The 20181-nt window shown below is 35.8% G+C and overlaps 1 protein-coding gene across 2 annotated transcripts; it reads left to right on the top strand.

The window, feature by feature from the left end:
• Positions 1–863: 863 nt before the first annotated feature.
• LOC146938418 (uncharacterized) lies at positions 864–8723 on the top strand. Of its 2 annotated transcripts, XM_085752377.1 has the most exons (3): positions 864–1088; positions 2659–3728; positions 8561–8723. In XM_085752377.1, the coding sequence occupies exons 2-3, from the start codon at positions 2708–2710 to the stop codon at positions 8572–8574; spliced, it is 1035 nt and encodes a 344-aa protein (XP_085608503.1). In that variant the 5' UTR covers positions 864–1088; positions 2659–2707; the 3' UTR covers positions 8575–8723. The 2 variants fall into 2 exon arrangements, with proteins under 2 accessions (XP_085608503.1, XP_085608504.1); XM_085752378.1 differs by lacking the exon at positions 864–1088 and having other exon boundaries at positions 2657–3728.
• The last annotated feature ends 11458 nt before the right edge of the window (positions 8724–20181 follow it).

Here is a 20181-nt window from a genome sequence, read left to right as displayed (position 1 = left end):
AGTCTCTGAATGTAGACTTTGTTAGTCAATTTAGTCCCTGAATGCAGACTCCGTTAGTCAATTTAGTCCCTGAATGTAGACTTCGTTAGTCACTTTAGTCCCTGAAATTGACCATGCAGGGACTGTTTTGCATATTATCTGCATTCAGGAACTAAATTGACGAATCGTTCCCCATTCAGGGACTAAAGTGACTAATTCCCCTAAAACAAATTAAGTTCTCGTCACCAAGGTAAAACTTCCAAAAACTTTAAACTTCAGAAACATAAATCAAATGATAAACCCCCGACCCTAGTGTTATAGATCAGAGCACGTATTCGACTACATTATTTTCACTAATAATATTCGACTACATTATTTTCACTAATAAAAATGATGATGGAAGGAAACTCTCGTCGCCACCTTTAAACACAACAACAACAACGACGACAACAACAACAACGGTGGAGAATACAATTCATAACTTATAATTAGAGCCCATGAATAATGTTCTGGACCGGTCAGAAGACCAACCGCACGTGGACACGTGGCCGGACTTGCCAGCGTGCGCCTATACAAGGGAGAGCTTGCTTCACCCTCAAGGTACACATCACTTTTCACAACACTTCTTACACCCTCTTTCTCAGTTCCATTATTGACTTGAGCGTCGGAGTGCTAATGTGCCTACAAACACCTTTCTTTCCACCGGAAAGACTCATAGCCACCGTGCCGGAAGTCGTTACCGTTGTAACGCCCACTTTTTCATAATTAATATTTAAGTGATTTATGGCTTTTTATTAGAATATTATGTGAATTATTATATATATATATATATATATATATATATATATATATTGGTAGAAGATATGTTAATAATATAAGTATTTTCTTAAGTGGGGGAGAAATATTGTTATTAGTAGAAATAACTAAATTATTAGGGGAAAGAGTAAGTTGTGGTGAGAAGAGCAATTAGGGAAAGAATAAAAGTCTGTAATTGGGAGAGAAAATTAGAACGCGTACAACAGAGGAAAGAAGAGAGAAAGAAGAGAAAACCAGAGAGAACCCTAAAGAACGAAGAACGCGGCTGTTGGATTTCAGAATCATAATCTAAGGTAAGGGTGAGACTAACTCTCATTATTAACAAGTTTTGATTCATAGAAGTGGTCAATTGTTGTAGGTTTAAGGGATTGGGATTAGGTCAAAAATCATTAAAAGTGGAAGAATAAAGTGGATTTTGATGTAGGTTGATGTAGACAGATGTTAATTAGTAATAGAAAACGTTTAGATGTTGATTAGTGATGAATTTAGAGGGCTGGGAAGTGAAATTCGTGTGCTGAGATGAGAGATGAGAGCTACGACAGAACCCTGTTCTGTCATCGCTCGCAGCTGCGAGCGATCCTACTCGCACCTGCGAGAAACCCCTTAGCTCGCCACTGCGAGCAATGTTGTGCGCAACTGCGAGCTCCTCCGTTGAGCTCGCCATTGCGAGTTGTTTAGCTCGCAACTGCGAGTTAGTGCAGTACAGACCTGATGTGGTGCGAAATTGTGTCTTTTCGCCCGTTCCTTTGATGAGTTAGTTTCTGATGTTTATATTGTAGATGATGTTGCTAATTACGATGTTCCAGTGATGCTGTTTTGATGTAATGAACTGATGTGGATCATTTGTTAATTAATTTAACATTAAAAATGAAGATTGTTGCATTTAGAGTCGAGTTGTTGCATAGTCGGCGATGGGGGCTTAATGCCTGACAGGTTTTTTATGACCTTAGCGATGGGGGCTGAATGCCCGACGGTCCAAATATGACCTTAGCGATGGGGGCTTAATGCCCTGGTGGTACCACATGCATGTTGTTGTTGTCTAAGTTGTTGTTGATGTTGTTGTTGCATTGTAGAGTCATCATAACTAAAAATAAATGATGAATGATGTGATGATGTTGCTGTTTTGATGCTGTTGTGCTGTCCCATTAATTATAATGATGTAAATGGAGAGAATTAAGATGAATATGTTACCCTTGAATAACTATGAAGTTGTGGATTACTTAACCTCGTTAAATGATGATTAAATGATGATATTAATGTTAGATATATGTTGTTGGTTATCTTTTATGAATTATTATTTGTTTTTAATGAATGTGAAATCTCACCCCTTCTGCGTATATGTTGCCTCGACCGTGGGTAATGTGCAGGTAATAAAGACTAGCTGTGTTCGTGAGTAGACTCCTCACTTCGTGTCGTCTAGGATGCTCTGATACGTAACGGGATGGGGGTGTCTGATGATTGTTTTCCTTGTTACGTATTTTATTTAATAAATGTTGAACATTTTATGAAGACTATTTGAGATGTTAAGTTGTGGCCGTTTATGCCAAGATTTTATGTGACGTTGCGAACTAAATTTCCGCTGCATTTGATTATTGAATTTTATAAAGACAGGTTGCTTAAATAAATAGTATTTTCCCCTTTATTATATTTGTTGTTAAATGATGTATTGATGTATGTGATGCTCCGTTATGTTGATGAACTCTGGTAATTTTAATGAAATTTTTAAGTTGGGAAAACGGGGTGTTACAATTGGTATCAGAGCCTGTCGGTCCGTCCGGCCAAGTAGTGAGTCAAGTTGTGTCTTTTTAGCAATTGGAATACCATGATTATGTTATTCTAAACGTTGTGTGTTGTGCAGTAAAGAAGAGTAGATCTGGAGGCTGCAAACCTTATCTGTTACAAGAGGACTAGAATGGCTGGAAGAAATGATGCTGCGATTGCTGCTGCTTTGGAAGCTGTAGCCCAAGCTGTAGGACAACAACCAAATGCTGGTGTTGGTGTTAATGCTGACGTAAGGATGTTGGAGGCCTTTCTGAGAAATCATCCTCCCACTTTCAAAGGAAGGTACGACCCTGATGGGGCACAGGCATGGCTCAAGGAGATTGAGAGGGTGTTCAGGGTTATGCAATGTACTGATGATCAGAAGGTGCGTTTTGGTACGCACATGCTATCTGAGGAGGCTGATGACTGGTGGGTGAGTCTTTTACCTGAGTTAGAGCAAGGTGGTGCAGCTATTACTTGGGCTGTGTTTAAGGGAGAGTTCCTAAACAGATATTTTCCTGAAGATGTTCGTGGAAGGAAAGAGGTCGAGTTCCTTGAGCTGAAGCAAGGAAACATGTCGGTGACAGAGTATGCGGCAAAGTTCGTGGAGCTGGCTCAGTTCTATCCACACTATACTGGAGACAATGCTGAGTTTTCTAAATGTATCAAATTTGAGAATGGTTTGCGCCCTGATATTAAGCGAGCCATTGGTTACCAACAGATCCGTGACTTTTCTGCGTTGGTGAGCAGGTGCAGAATCTATGAAGATGATTCGAAGGCTCATTATAAGATTATGAATGAGAGAAGGGGTAAGCAGCAACAGAATCGTGGGAAGCCTTATAGTACTCCAGCTGATAAGGGCAAGCAAAGAGTGAATGATGAGAGGAAGCCTAAGAAGAATGAGACTCCTGCTGGGATTGTTTGTTACAAATGTGGAGAAAAAGGTCACAAGAGTAATGCTTGTGGTGCTACTGAGGCGAGAGGGTGCTACCGTTGTGGTGTCAAGGGGCATACAGTTGCAGAATGCAAGCACGATGACACTATTTGTTTCAATTGCGGTGGGAAAGGACATATTTCTGCTCAGTGTACTGAACCAAAGAAGGCCCCGACCAGGGGTAAGGTTTTTGCTTTGACTGGTACTCAGACTGAGAATGAGGATCGTTTGATCAGAGGTACTTGCTACATTAATGATACTCCTTTAGTTGCTATTATTGATACTGGTGCTACACATTGTTTTGTTGCTTTTGATTGTGTTTCTAAGTTGGGCCTTGCTATGTCTGATATGAATGGAGAAATGGTTGTCGAAACTCCAGCTAAGGGTTCGGTGACCACTTCTCTCGTCTGTTTACGTTGTCCCCTGTCTATGTTTGATCGTGATTTTGAGATTGATTTAGTATGTCTACCTTTGAGTGGAATGGATGTGATTCTTGGTATGAACTGGTTAGAGTACAACCATGTTCTCATTAATTGTTTTAGTAAGTCGGTGCGTTTCTCTTCTGCTGAAGAGGAAAGTGGCGCGGAGTTTTTGTCTACTAAGCAGCTGAAGCAGCTAGAACGTGATGGAATCCTAATGTTTTCTTTGATGGCATCCTTATCTTTGGAGAATCAAGCAGTGATCGATAAGTTACAAGTAGTGTGTGATTTCCCTGAAGTTTTTCCTGATGAAATTTCTGATGTGCCACCGGAAAGAGAAGTTGAATTTTCTATTGATCTTGTTCCAAGAACGAAGCTTGTGTCCATGGCACCTTACCGTATGTCAGCTTCTGAGTTGGCTGAGTTGAAGAAGCAGTTAGAAGATCTACTCGACAAGAAGTTTATTAGACCAAGTGTTTCACCTTGGGGAGCTCCAGTGTTACTGGTTAAGAAGAAAGACGGCAGTATGAGGTTGTGTATTGACTATCGACAGTTGAACAAAGTAACTATAAAGAATAGGTATCCACTTCCAAGAATTGATGACTTGATGGATCAGTTAGTGGGTGCACGAGTGTTCAGCAAGATTGACTTGAGGTCGGGTTATCACCAGATTAAAGTAAGAGATGAAGATATGCAGAAGACGGCTTTTAGGACGCGATATGGACATTATGAATATAAGGTGATGCCTTTTGGTGTTAGTAATGCACCGAGTGTATTTATGGAGTATATGAATCGCATTTTTCATGCATTTTTGGATCGCTTCGTGGTTGTGCTCATTGATGATATTCTGATTTATTCTAAGACGGAGGAAGAACATGCTGAGCATTTGAAGATTGTCTTGCAAGTGCTGAAAGAAAAGAAGTTGTATGCTAAATTGTCTAAGTGCGAGTTCTGGTTGAAGGAAGTAAGTTTTCTTGGCCATGTTGTTTCTGGTAGTGGTATTGCAGTTGATCCATCTAAAGTTGAAGCGGTATCACAATGGGAGACTCCGAAGTCAGTTACAGAGATTAGGAGCTTTTTGGGTTTAGCGGGTTACTACCGACGATTTATTGAAGGATTTTCTAAGTTAGCACTTCCGTTAACGCAGTTGACGTGTAAAGGTAAAACCTTTGTATGGGATATTCATTGCGAGAACAGTTTTAACGAATTGAAGAAGCGTTTGACGACGGCTCCGATTTTGATCTTGCCGAAACCTGATGAACCTTTTGTAGTGTATTGTGATGCGTCCAAGTTGGGTTTGGGAGGTGTACTTATGCAAGATGGTAAGGTGGTTGCGTACGCATCAAGACAGTTGAGGACTCATGAACGAAACTACCCTACTCATGACCTTGAATTAGCTGCAGTTGTATTTGCACTTAAGATTTGGAGACATTACTTGTATGGTTCGAGATTTGAGGTGTTTAGTGATCACAAGAGCTTGAAGTATTTGTTTGATCAGAAGGAATTGAATATGAGACAGCGAAGGTGGCTCGAATTGTTGAAAGATTATGACTTTAGTTTGAATTATCATCCGGGTAAAGCTAATGTTGTTGCAGATGCCTTGAGTAGGAAGACTTTACACTTGTCGGCACTGATGATTAAAGAGATGGAATTGCTTGAACAGTTCAGAGACTTGAGTCTGGTTTGCGAGATGTCGCCACGGAGTGTGAAATTGGGGATGTTAAAGATCAACAATGAATTTCTGGATAGTATCAGAGAGGCGCAGAAAGTAGATGTGAAGTTGGTGGATTTAATGGTTGCAACCGATCCTGCTGTAGACAGTGACTTTAAGGTTGATGACCAAGGAGTGTTGAGGTTTCGAGGAAGAATTTGTATTCCTGATAATGATGAGATGAAGAAGATGATCCTTGAGGAAGGCCATAGAAGCAGTTTGAGTATTCATCCAGGAGCTGCTAAAATGTATCAAGATTTGAAGAAAATGTTTTGGTGGTCAGGTTTGAAGCGCGACGTGGCACAATTTGTGTATGCATGTTTGACTTGTCAGAAGTCAAAAGTTGAGCATCAGAAACCTGTTGGGTTATTGACACCGCTAGAGATTCCGGAATGGAAATGGGATAGTATATCCATGGATTTTGTGACGAGTTTGCCGAATACCAACAAAGGGAATGATGCAATTTGGGTGATCGTAGATAGATTGACGAAGTCGGCTCATTTCATTCCGATTAATATTACTTTTCCTGTGTCCCAGCTAGCAGAGATTTATGTTAGAGATGTCGTAAAGCTGCATGGTGTCCCATCAAGCATTGTGTCGGATAGAGATCCGAGGTTTACATCGAGGTTCTGGAAGAGTTTGCATGAGGCCTTGGGCACTAATTTGAAGTTAAGTTCAGCATACCACCCGCAGACGGATGGACAATCGGAAAGGACAATTCAGTCGCTGGAAGATTTATTGAGAGTTTGTGTGCTTGAGCAAGGTGGAACTTGGGATAGTTATCTACCCCTGATAGAATTCACGTACAACAACAGTTACCATGCTAGTATTGGAATGCCACCCTTCGAAGCATTGTATGGTCGGAGATGCAGAACTCCGTTGTGTTGGTTTGAATCCGGTGAGAGTGTGGTATTGGGACCAGAGATTGTCCAACAGACCACTGAGAAGGTGAAGTTAATCAGAGAAAAGATGAAAGAATCACAGGATAGACAGAAAAGTTATCATGATAAGCGCAGGAAGGATCTTGAGTTTCAAGAAGGAGATCATGTGTTTTTGAGAGTCACTCCGGTGACGGGTGTTGGACGTGCATTGAAGTCAAAGAAGTTGACTCCGAGGTTTATTGGCCCGTATCAGATTTCAGAAAGGGTCGGAACGGTTGCTTATAGGGTGGGTTTGCCACCACATCTTTCAAACTTGCATGATGTGTTTCATGTATCGCAACTTCGGAAGTATGTGCCGGATCCATCCCATGTGATTCCAAGAGATGATGTGCAGGTAAGGGATAACCTTACAATCGAGACCCTACCGGTGAGAATAAAGGATAGAGAAGTGAAGAGGCTTAGAGGCAAGGAGATACCTCTTGTGAAGGTTGTTTGGGAAGGAGCAGCCGGTGAAAGTTTGACCTGGGAGTTGGAGAGTAAGATGCGGGAATCTTACCCAGAGTTGTTTGAACAAGGTACGTTTACGAGGACGTAAATATTCTAAGTGGGGGAGAGTTGTAACGCCCACTTTTTCATAATTAATATTTAAGTGATTTATGGCTTTTTAATAGAATATTATGTGAATTATATATATATATATATATATATATATATATATATATATATATTGGTAGAAGATATGTTAATAATATAAGTATTTTCTTAAGTGGGGGAGAAATATTGTTATTAGTAGAAATAACTAAATTATTAGGGGAAAGAGTAAGTTGTGGTGAGAAGAGCAATTAGGGAAAGAATAAAAGTCTGTAATTGGGAGAGAAAATTAGAACGCGTACAACAGAGGAAAGAAGAGAGAAAGAAGAGAAAACCAGAGAGAACCCTAAAGAACGAAGAACGCGGCTGTTGGATTTCAGAATCATAATCTAAGGTAAGGGTGAGACTAACTCTCATTATTAACAAGTTTTGATTCATAGAAGTGGTCAATTGTTGTAGGTTTAAGGGATTGGGATTAGGTCAAAAATCATTAAAAGTGGAAGAATAAAGTGGATTTTGATGTAGGTTGATGTAGACAGTTGTTAATTAGTAATAGAAAACGTTTAGATGTTGATTAATGATGAATTTAGAGGGCTGGGAAGTGAAATTCGTGTGCTGAGATGAGAGATGAGAGCTACGACAGAACCCTGTTCTGTCATCGCTCGCAGCTGCGAGCGATCCTACTCGCACCTGCGAGAAACCCCTTAGCTCGCCACTGCGAGCAATGTTGTGCGCAACTGCGAGCTCCTCCGTTGAGCTCGCCATTGCGAGTTGTTTAGCTCGCAACTGCGAGTTAGTGCAGTACAGACCTGATGTGGTGCAAAATTGTGTCTTTTCGCCCGTTCCTTTGATGAGTTAGTTTCTGATGTTTATATTGTAGATGATGTTGCTAATTACGATGTTCCAGTGATGCTGTTTTGATGTAATGAACTGATGTGGATCATTTTTTAATTAATTTAACATTAAAAATGAAGATTGTTGCATTTAGAGTCGAGTTGTTGCATAGTCGGCGATGGGGGCTTAATGCCTGACAGGTTTTTTATGACCTTAGCGATGGGGGATTAATGCCCAACGGTCCAAATATGACCTTAGCGATGGGGGCTTAATGCCCTGGTGGTACCACATGCATGTTGTTGTTGTCTAAGTTGTTGTTGATGTTGTTGTTGCATTGTAGAGTCATCATAACTAAAAATAAATGATGAATGCTGTGATGATGTTGCTGTTTTGATGCTGTTGTGCTGTCCCATTAATTATAATGATGTAAATGGAGAGAATTAAGATGAATATGTTACCCTTGAATAACTATGAAGTTGTGGATTACTTAACCTCGTTAAATGATGATTAAATGATGATATTAATGTTAGATATATGCTGTTGGTTATCTTTTATGAATTATTATTTGTTTTTAATGAATGTGAAATCTCACCCCTTCTGCGTATATGTTGCCTCGACCGTGGGTAATGTGCAGGTAATAAAGACTAGCTGTGTTCGTGAGTAGACTCCTCACTTCGTGTCGTCTAGGATGCTCTGATACGTAACGGGATGGGGGTGTCTGATGATTGTTTTCCTTGTTACGTATTTTATTTAATAAATGTTGAACATTTTATGAAGACTATTTGAGATGTTAAGTTGTGGCCGTTTATGCCAAGATTTTATGTGACGTTGCGAACTAAATTTCCGCTGCATTTGATTATTGAATTTTATAAAGACAGGTTGCTTAAATAAATAGTATTTTCCCCTTTATTATATTTGTTGTTAAATGATGTATTGATGTATGTGATGCTCCGTTATGTTGATGAACTCTGGTAATTTTAATGAAATTTTTAAGTTGGGAAAACGGGGTGTTACAACCGTCACACCGAAGCACCCTCTGTCGCCATTGCCACTCAACCGTTCTCACCAGACAAATTAAATAACATTAAAATATTAATCACATACAATCATCGTCATTTACGAACATCATCATAATTTTGAATAGTAAATTTTGTTTGGTGGATGGATTGGATGGATTTTGTGTTGGATGGATTGGATGGATATGGATCTCATGGATCATATTGCCACCCCTACTAAAATGTAGTCATGATTGAGACTTATACAGTGAGTGGATAACTGTTAATTAATTTTTAAAGCAAGGTGAGATTTAATTGTTTTTATACAAAAAAACTCTGTACCAAAATCAGATTAAAAAACTGACCTGGTATTCATTAATAGTTTCCCTAAAAAATGCTCGTGCTTAGTCATTCTTTAATGGGGAATTAGTCACTTTAGTCCCTGAATAGGAAAGCAGTCGTCACTTTAGTCCTTGAATGCAGATAAATTGCAAAATAGTCCCTGAATGTAATGTAGACTCTGTTAGTCAATTTAGTCCCTGAATGCAGACTCCGTTAGTCAATTTAGTCCCTGAATGTAGACTCTGTTAGTCACTTTAGTCCCTGAAATTGACCAACAGAGTCAACATCCAGGGACTGTTTTGCAATTTCTGTGCATTCATGGACTAAAGTGACTACTCCTTTCCTATTCAGGGACTAATGTGACTAATTCCTCTTCTTTAATGTTATGCAAGCAAGGCAAGTTGGTTTTCACGTGATTTAAGAATTTGGTTTATCTATGGCAAGTTGCTTAGTTAAACAATATTAATTAGTTCTGTTCTAGCTGCAAAACAATTATAAAAAAAAGTAAAAAAATAACTCGTGCTTGATGCTTGTCAGGGTTACCTTTATAGGATTTCAATGTTAGGCATGTGATATGGCGTAGGTGATATGGATGATGGCAAACTGAACAATAAAACTAAAGTTAAATCAAACGGACAGATTAAAGTAGTCTAAGTTGATGACTTTGTTATACTCCCTCCTCAGTTAACTCTGTCACGTATACTAATGCATATTTTTCGGAGCAGTGCTTGTGGTGATTGAGTTTGTGGCTTGTTTTGGTTTGTTTATGTTCGATCTGGTTCGATTTGCGCTGTTGTTCCACCTTTTCTCCATCTTCGAATTTGGCATCGGGATAATGGTGGGCCGAGTTTGGATAGGTTTAGGTGTGTGCTCTGGTGGGTCATGAGTTGAGGGGTGCCTTATTGATTTGTGTCGAGAGTCTGGTGGGCCGATCAATTATGATTCGAGATTGGGAGCTAGTTTTTTTAACACAAATTCTTTTAGGCTTTTTTGGTGGCTCCTCCGACACATCGGAAGTTGAGTGGTGGGTGAATCTTATCGTTTGTCGCAACAATTCATTGTCAGCTGCTTTTTTTTATCTCCGTTGATGGTGATGGAAAACTGACGATTGTTGATTTTTCGCTGGGTATTTTGGTGTATTTTTATTTTTATTTTGGTGTATTACTTGGGATCTAATCCCATATTTATATATAATATATTTTGTCATTCAAAAAAAAATTCCCTTATTGTTCGGACTTTTTGTTGAGCTAAGGGGACCATGGGACTATAAGTCCCAAGCGGTTTCTCATTGCTTTTTATCTATTCAGTGAAGGAACAGATCGTTGGCCATTGATTTTTTTGTTTGGAAGACTCAGCTTGCCCATTAGCCTGAGCAAAGGTGTTTAGTGAATCATTTCAATAAAAATTGCGCATAGTGTCCGTCTTTCCGCTCTTTTTATTGCATAACGTTTGAAAATTATGAACGATGTTTTTTTTGTTTTTTATGAAATTTTGATTTTAATTAAAACTAAAAATATAAATGTTTGTTGTTTTTTTTTAATGACACCAACAACATTTGTTTTAATATTTAAATTCATTCTTATCTATTTGTTACGTGTGTTATTTGTATTGAAAATTAAGGGTATTTTTTGGAAGGAAAAATACAGACCAAAAGTGCTGAAAGAGGTAGTTTTCTTTTTCCGGTCTTTCTATTGCACTAACTTTTCAAAATTATGAACGATGTTTTTTTTTTATGAAATTTTGATTAAAACTTAAAAAAAATATAAATGTTTGTTGCTTTCAAGTTATGAAAAATCAAACTAAACATGATTATTTATTTCAACGACACCGACAATAATACAATATAACAAAAAAAAAATATAATCTAAATTCTTTTTTTAATGACACAACAACAATTTTTTTATAGAAAAAGTTGTTTAAGGGTATAATTGGAATGATGAAAAAGTAAGTATAAATATACTCATCTAGTTTGTTACACTTTTTAAATGATAAAGGAAAAAAAAACAAAAAAATATATATTTATATCGTGTTTGTTACATTTGTTTTAATATTTAAATTTATACTTATCTATTTGTTACATGTGATATTTGTATTGAAAATTGAGGGTTTTGAAAGAAAAGTCCAACCCAAAAGTGATGAAAGGTGTAGTTTTCTATATATATATATATATATATATATATATATATATATATATATATATATATATATATATATATATATATATATATATATAGTATAGATAATAGCGAAAGGACGGGCACTTGCGTGCTCGTCCTTCCACTCTTTTTTATTGCGCTAATGTTTGAAAATTATGAATAGTAATTTTTTTAATGAAATTTTGAATTTGATTAAAACTAAAAATATAATGTTTGTTGTTTTCAAGTTATAATAATCCAAACTAACCATTCTTTCTAAAAAAAAAATAAACCAAACTAACCTTGATTATCTATTTCAATGACACAATAATAAAACATAAAATATAGTCTAAATTCCTTTTTTCAATGACACCAACAACAATCTTTATTATAGAAAAAGTTGTTTAAGGGTTTAATTGGGATAATAATAAAAAAGTAAGTAGAAATACTCATATAGTTTGTTATATTTTTTAAATGATAAAGGAAAAAAAATCAGACATATATATATATATATATATATATTTTCATATCGTGTTTGTTACATTTTGTTTAATATTTAAATTTATTTTTATCTATTTGTTACATGACTTATTTATTTTTATTGAAAATTGAGTGCAATTTTGGAAAAGAAAAAATCCAGCCCAAAAGAGCTGAAATGAGTTGTTTTCTTTATATATAGTATAGATATAGATTAGTAAAGTCTTTTACTTGATCACCTGTAAAGGCTCTACCTTGATCGGCAATGCAAATTTAGTTGACGTAAGTTAAGGAGAAGATGAATATGACAGAGAGGTCCGCATTGTAGAAAGTTCCTTCTTAATCTATTGCACTGACCCAGGGAGGTCGAATTTACCGTCCAATGCATTCTTTTCGATCTTGTCTTAAGTATACTTAACACCAACCTCTATCTTTCAGCAACTAAACGGGAAGTGGTTTAGGAAAGGACTTTAGAATCAATCGGATGAGCTCGCCCAACGAGAAAGGCCTTGACCCTGCCAACCAAGTAAATATAAAAAAATAAAGAAGAGAACGAAAGGAGAAAAGATATCTTCGTATTTTGGTAATTCTCTAGGAGTCATGTTTAACCTTCAATGCTATTAATAAATTCAACAACAAGAAGCTTACTTGGTGGAATCTGGCATATCTTAACTAAACCTTTTGCATAGGCTCATCATGCATTAGTATGGCCTGGAGAAGCTTACTTGTCTTGTAGTTTAGCAACTTTAACCAACCGAGTTGCTCATGGGAAGGAGCTTGTGACGGAGAAGGACCAAACTTCGTCTCTTCAAACAGAGCCCTGGTTTCCTTTTTGATATGATGTAACACCTCTTCAGCAACAGACGTTTCCGGGCTCTAACCATATTTCGGCTCGTGATCAATCCATAGATACAAATAGAAAATAAATAGGTACTCAGAACAAGTACATGTTCGAGCATCTTTGACCAACTCCTTGTTAATTTTGATTCATTTCAAAACAAACACGCATGCTACCTACTGTACTGGACCTTTGACCAGGCATCATACCTTTATCGAATCGGAACCAACCACCACTGCGAATAAAGATTGCCTTTTCCTTTTCTTAAAGAAATTCATTTTTTACATTTACAAACTATCAAAATAGAATATTCAATTTATTGATAGAATATCTACTTAATTTTTACTTTTTTATTATAGAAATTAAATTATCCATTCAAAAAACCTAGAAGTAGAAAGCAGTTTTGCTATTGCTAGTGCCCCCAGAAATTCTTGGATTTCTTACAATATGAGATTGAATGGCATAACTCTGATTTGTATTTTACTTCTTAATGGTGCTGCTGGGAAATCTGCACATTTCAAATAAAAATACGACCATTTTTTTGATTCATTTTTCTATTTATTTCTATCTAATGGATACATCATTGAATTCGTATCAATCCCACAATGCACGTGCGCAGCTATAGTCATAAATGATCTTCCTATTCAACTACTTTAACCATTTCCTAAACCTTCTAGCATTTTTAGGGATGGAACCTTCGATGATTTGTTCATTTTATATATGGTATGATTTCTCAAAGACTGTCCCTTCTTTTCTATTGGGTTTCGAATAGAAAAATACTATTTTTGTCGATTTATATTTAATCCCTTCCGTTTCATTCATTCACATTCCCCGGACGAACCATATAGGCAAGAGAAACCATGAAACATAATAGAAGAGCTTGCCCCACCCATGAGTAAATATTTCATAATAGCCTCATTAGACCATACATCTTTTTTGGTATATCCAGATAGTAGATAGGAGCATAAACTGAAACATTGAAGAACTACCTTTCTCTCTCTTCCGGGAGCGTATTGCCGAAACGAAGGTTTAGCTTCAGTTGTACTATTCTAGACCTGCCGAAGACAGGTGCTGCAAGCGCACCGTAGGCCATCCTTAGACTTCTTCCTTTTTGATGATAGATAAATAAAAAAAATATCGATCTCCGCTGTTGGGACCTGAGGATACATGCGATGATGAGGTTCCCATGATAATGACATTCAATGTCATATCCGTCTGAACCCTGCTAGCGAACGAATGCATCCAACATTGTGTTGTCTCATTGGTCCTCTCATACCATAATTTGCTCATAAACCCACTTTGTTATCTTGGAAATTAGTTTTTTTTATACAACATTACTTCGATCTGATACCTCTCTATTCTGAGAAGAAATGGGAGCTCATTCAATACCAGACAAGCACTAATTGGCTAGCAGGGCGCTGTCAGAACTACTCAAATCACTTTCTAACTCCTTTAATTTAATAGGAGTGCGTATGAGAGTTGACGCAAGGAATAAGGGCTGGAAGCCTTCTGCATCGTCACAGGCAGCCCAATCCCCTTGTTATCGTATAGCGAAGACTAAGAATGTAGAAGGTATGGAATGATCACAGAAACCCTTCTATTTAAGTTATTATCATGCAGAAATGACATTGACTTCTGTAAAAGTCGGTAATGAAATGGAATTGTCATAACCGGCTTCACCAGCATGTTATATGGGACTAACACTTATTTGTGGCATAATTTTGAAGCAGTTCAGAATCAAGGCAGAAGTTTCTGAACTTTCATAAAAAGGCATTGTTATTCTTAAACATTTTCTTTCACTTCTACTCTAAATTCTCTTTCTACAAGATTTTACTCAACTATCGACGGCCTTATTTGATTTAATGGACTCAACCTTTGCCAGATTAATGAACTTCCAACCACCTTCAACAAATTGTATTATTAATCCTTCTCTACTTCTAGGATATGTAAGCCTATTATGTATGCACATTAGATAGATGTTCTAAAATTTACATTATAGTCAACTAATCACAAAATTCATACAGCTTCACTTTTCTTTCACCAAAATAGTGAAAAGTAAGGTCTCACAATTCTTGAAAGTAACAATTATGATTACAAACAACTCAAATATCAAATCAAATAAAAAACACATAATTTTTGTTTTTGAGGAACATAGCACTAAAAGTGGAAGTTCAAAACCTGCCAAATCACGGCAAATTTTTTAACTATTCAATGCCACTTAATGTAACACTAGATCCTTGAAGCATTAGATTGCTAGCTGCGTAAGCCTGATTTCATTTCTTGACAAGAACATAGACTTGTTTGGATTACTTATTTGAGCTTATCTACTGGCACACACACTTGTGGGACTATTGGAAGAGAGCGTATGAAAACAACTTACATCTTATATGAAAACAGTTTGTCTTTATTGTATTTCAATAACTTATGCATAAGTACTTATATAATACCGTTTATCCTATATGCGCTTATTTAAGTTGTTTATCAAAGAGTTACAATGTTAATATTCACGCCTAGTGTCCTACAACATTATTCATAGGTAAAGATATGACGAAATTAGGATTATAAACTTAAAGCAAGTACAACATGTGGCTCGTCTGTTTGACGGTGCTAAATTGAGGGACTTGAATAGAACTTTCTCACCCTTTCTATGTTCCTGATTCTGGGTTTTTGGATTTCAGGCAACTGGAACAAGGTTCAATCCATTCTCAATGCAAGTTTGAGTTTATGAATGAACGAGATTTAACATGATTTATTTTCTTAAATTCATGTTAATAATTCATTTCTTGATGTGAAATGTTATCATGGCAAAAGGACATTAAATTCTTAAAATCAGTATTTACAGAATCAGGACAGAAGTTTTAAAACCAATTCATCTACAAATGAAACTACAATATATAAAATTAAACTTCATGATTGTGAACACTAGGTTAAATTTCTTTAACACTAAATCCTCTTCTAAATCCTTTTGTATAGCCTAATATGTATCCACATTAAATACATGTATAAAATTTACATTATAGTCTAGTATCAGTTCAACAAAAAAGCGACAAGTCGAGGTAGAAAAATACATAAAACTTCATTATTATTACACCAACATAGAAAGGGAATCAACAGAAAATTAAGGTCTCACAATTCTTAAAAGCAACAATTATAATTACAAACAACTCAAATATCAAATCAAAAGTAACAAGTTAGATATTTCATACACCAATGTTAAAGAACGATCGCACATTTTATTTATTTATTGAGTAACATAAATCCCTGTAGAAAATTCGAATTTCCATTGCACTCGAAGTTGAAATCCATCACCTACCAAATCACTGCAAAATTCAGAATTTTTGGTACAAACGGATTGTAGAAAAATTGCTCTTAGCAGACCTCAAAATTGCCGATGCTGAGTTCAAATAATAAGGCTTGAATTTTTATGACTAAACATTAAAAGTTCTCATGTATATGGAGAACAATAGATACTATTGTGAGGAAGAGAAAACACACCTGAAGTACGATAAAGCGTGATTTCGAACTCGTTGGGTTAATTTCCAGATAAATTGTTACAAGGGGCACATGCTCCATGAGACAATTCCAATCCTCTGTAGAAATGTGCTCATCAAATTCATTTTCCACACCCCAAATATAGAGAAGTTCAAGCTTCTCTAAGTGTTGAATGCCAGTGGGTATATTCTTCAATTTGAAGGCTCCTATTAACAAAAGCTTTTTCAGAGAAGGCAATGATCCTTTGTCGATAATAATTTCTCTCAATTCAATGCAATCACTAACTTCCAGTTCCTTTAGTTTCTGAAATCCTCCTTCTTGAAAATGCAAACGTAAACCTTCATATTTGTTGGATCTTGTGTTGGGGGTCTGCTGCAATAACTTGACCAAGAAGATGATGAAGATGACTATGATGAAGTGTGCACATAAATTCCAAAGATTTGTTGTATATCTTGATTGTTGGGAAGATGCTGTTGTACTTGAAACCTGAAAAGATTAATGGTTATGCATGCAAACTCAAAACGTATGGGGTTGCCATACTAACCTTTAGGTTCGATTCGCCCCCACCAATAACTGTATATTGGATGCAATAAGAAATGACCGGCGAATCCCCTTCAGGATACTATGAGTTCCTTGACGTGTATTGCACAACCACACCAAGCGTATCTCCTAACAGTATTTTACAGATTTATGGTTCCAGCAATTCACTCATGCATTAGAGAATTGATGGATGATTTAGAGTAAGAGAATGATGGAGAATTATGTTGTTGTTCTTTTTTGTGTGTCCAACTAATGCCCAAATGCCAAGCATTTATAGTGCATTATATGACCCTTCATATGAGAGAAAACACCCCTTTGATTTGAAACAATGTTATGGTTCATTAAACATCCCTTTGTCAAAGGTTATAATCATATACACTTGAATCAATGCAAAGGTTCATTAAGCACCCTTTTGCCAAAGGTTATAATCATATACATTTGAATCAATGCAAATGTTCATTAAGCATCTCTTTGCGAAAAGTTCCAATGTATATGAATGATTCCCATGAAGAGTTACAACTTTTGATTTAAAGTGATTCCATTATTTTGGAAATCACCAACAATCCCCCACCATTTTCAAAATACTAAATCACATAAATCCGGAAATTCCATGCCTTCAGATAATGGTATCTCGCGATTTGAACCATTACTTAGTAAGTTAAGTTTTCGCTCATTCCCAAATAGTATGGTAGGCAAGCTTTGAACCAACTATTCATTAGAACAAGTGTGCATAACTTACACATAGAATCTCGGTACCATTGATAAAGAGACTTGTAAGATGACACATTAAGAAGGCCTTGTGTCATATATCCCTTTTCATGAGAATTTAAGAGTCAAACCCTTGAACTCCGTGAAGCGGCCAAACTTCATTCTCACATAGGTAGACTATATCGGAAATGCCCCATAAGTATGCATTCCAGCAAATATATGCTATATGTCCATTAAGAGGAAAACCTCATCCTACCATTTTTCTTCTTATGGTCCAAGTACTTTTGCCCATTGGGATGTTATCTATTGTCAAGTACTTCAATTACTCTAATAGTGTACTTTCACCATTGAACCCAAGACTTGATGCTACTCAAGTGTGGGTTGAGTTTCCACCATTGGTAATCAATTAGATTTGGGTTTGTACCACATCCCTAATAATGTCTTCAATGTATTCAACATCATTTCCAAAGACATCATTCCTTGTCAATCATTTCGTCAAATAATTGCAAGATTTTCTTTTAACTTTTATAAACTTTGAATATTCAATTCTTCACATAGATTTTGTATTCTCATAGCTATGTCTATGGATCAACTTATATACTCTTGATAGTATTCACCAACTATCATCAAACCATGACACACTTTTGTCAATTGAGTATATTGTAATAATGCACAAACTTTTATGTCATTACACCTTTGCTATAACAATATTTAACATGCATTTCAATTTGAACTTCAACTTTTCTTTTATATCTAGCCAAGATATATCATACATTGAATGCATTAAACTTACATAGCAAAATAAAAATTGATCATAAAAGAATATCATAACCAAACTTCATAAGATGAGATTAAACATGCAAGTCATATACTCCACATCAATTTAAATATAACACAAACATTTTGATTTTAGTTATCATATAACTAATACATATATCATAAATTTATTGTGTTAAACTCAAGTTTATGTTTAAATATGTTCAATGCTAAATTTCAATAAACAATGACATAGAAGAATAAACAATGAACCAAAATCATTAATATTTTCTATGACATTCTTTCATGAACATATATCAACTTACAATAATTCAAAACATACCCAAATTATTTTAAGGTCATGATAAACAATAAATTAACAATTACGTTTCATATTATCATGTACATATAATATCAACACAATATTAATGATAATAATTTCTTACACAAAGTAAATAATATCATTAAAGCAACCACTTGATATTTTGACAATTTATCTACACTACTTTCATAAATAAAATAGTGTTTAAACATTCTTAACATATTACTATACTCATCAAAATTCATATACTTGAAGAATTTCTAAATCATGTATATATATGTCACCACGTGTTAAATCTAACATATTCATATTTACTTAGATACTATACACATGCATTTAGAACACTAAATATTTCATAATAGATAATCACTTATATGCACATTATCTCATGTTCAAATTCACATCAAACAGATTTCAAACGATAAATTTCATACATATCAAAATTTATCATGCATATATTATCTACAACCACATGTAAATTTAACATAAACACATCACATATGAAATATTTATCCATAAATTTCCACGACATATATTCATAAAAGGAATTTGTTTACCGTTCACCGTAGTCATGGATGAAAAGTAAGCTTTCATCTCTTCCAAAAATTGCAGTCATTAATCACAAGTAAATCATAATTCGAACCTAAAGATTGTTGGATCTTGTGTTGGGGGTCTGCTGCAATAACTTGACCAAGAAGATGATGAAGATGACTATGATGAAGTGTGCACATAAATTCCAAAGATTTGTTGTATATCTTGATTGTTGGGAAGATGCTGTTGTACTTGAAACCTGAAAAGATTAATGGTTATGCATGCAAACTCAAAGCGTATGGGGTTGCCATACTAACCTTTAGGTTCGATTCGCCCCCACCAATAACTGTATATTGGATGCAATAAGGAATGACCGGCGAATCCCCTTCAGGATACTATGAGTTCCTTGACGTGTATTGCACAACCACACCAAGCGTATCTCCTAACAGTATTTTACAGATTTATGGTTCCAGCAATTCACTCATGCATTAGAGAATTGATGGATGATTTAGAGTAAGAGAATGATGGAGAATTATGTTGTTGTTCTTTTTTGTGTGTCCAACTAATGCCCAAATGCCAAGCATTTATAGTGCATTATATGACCCTTCATATGAGAGAAAACACCCCTTTGATTTGAAACAATGTTATGGTTCATTAAACATCCCTTTGTCAAAGGTTATAATCATATACACTTGAATCAATGCAAAGGTTCATTAAGCACCCTTTTGCCAAAGGTTATAATCATATACATTTGAATCAATGCAAATGTTCATTAAGCATCTCTTTGCGAAAAGTTCCAATGTATATGAATGATTCCCATGAAGAGTTACAACTTTTGATTTAAAGTGATTCCATTATTTTGGAAATCACCAACAATATTTACTAAGCTCCAAGTACAAAATCAACAAGTGTTGCAAACTTTTTAGTGATTGCATTGGATCATTAACTGAATAAGGGCACACAAACCCCAAAATAGTTAGGGAGAGTTTTGGAAAAAAGGAAAGAGCAAGTGGAAGAAATAGAAGATATTGGGAGGAGAGGGCTTTGGAGGTTAATTTTTTACTCATAATAAAAAATCCCCCTCATTTGGGGGAACTCAAAAATTGCATTGGGGGAGGG

The sequence above is a fragment of the Medicago sativa genome, chromosome 3 (genome assembly GCF_051527215.1).
Source record: "Medicago sativa cultivar Bolivia chromosome 3, Bolivia_mono, whole genome shotgun sequence".
Lineage (NCBI taxonomy): Eukaryota > Viridiplantae > Streptophyta > Magnoliopsida > Fabales > Fabaceae > Medicago > Medicago sativa.
This window is presented reverse-complemented; position numbering and strand designations above follow the sequence as displayed.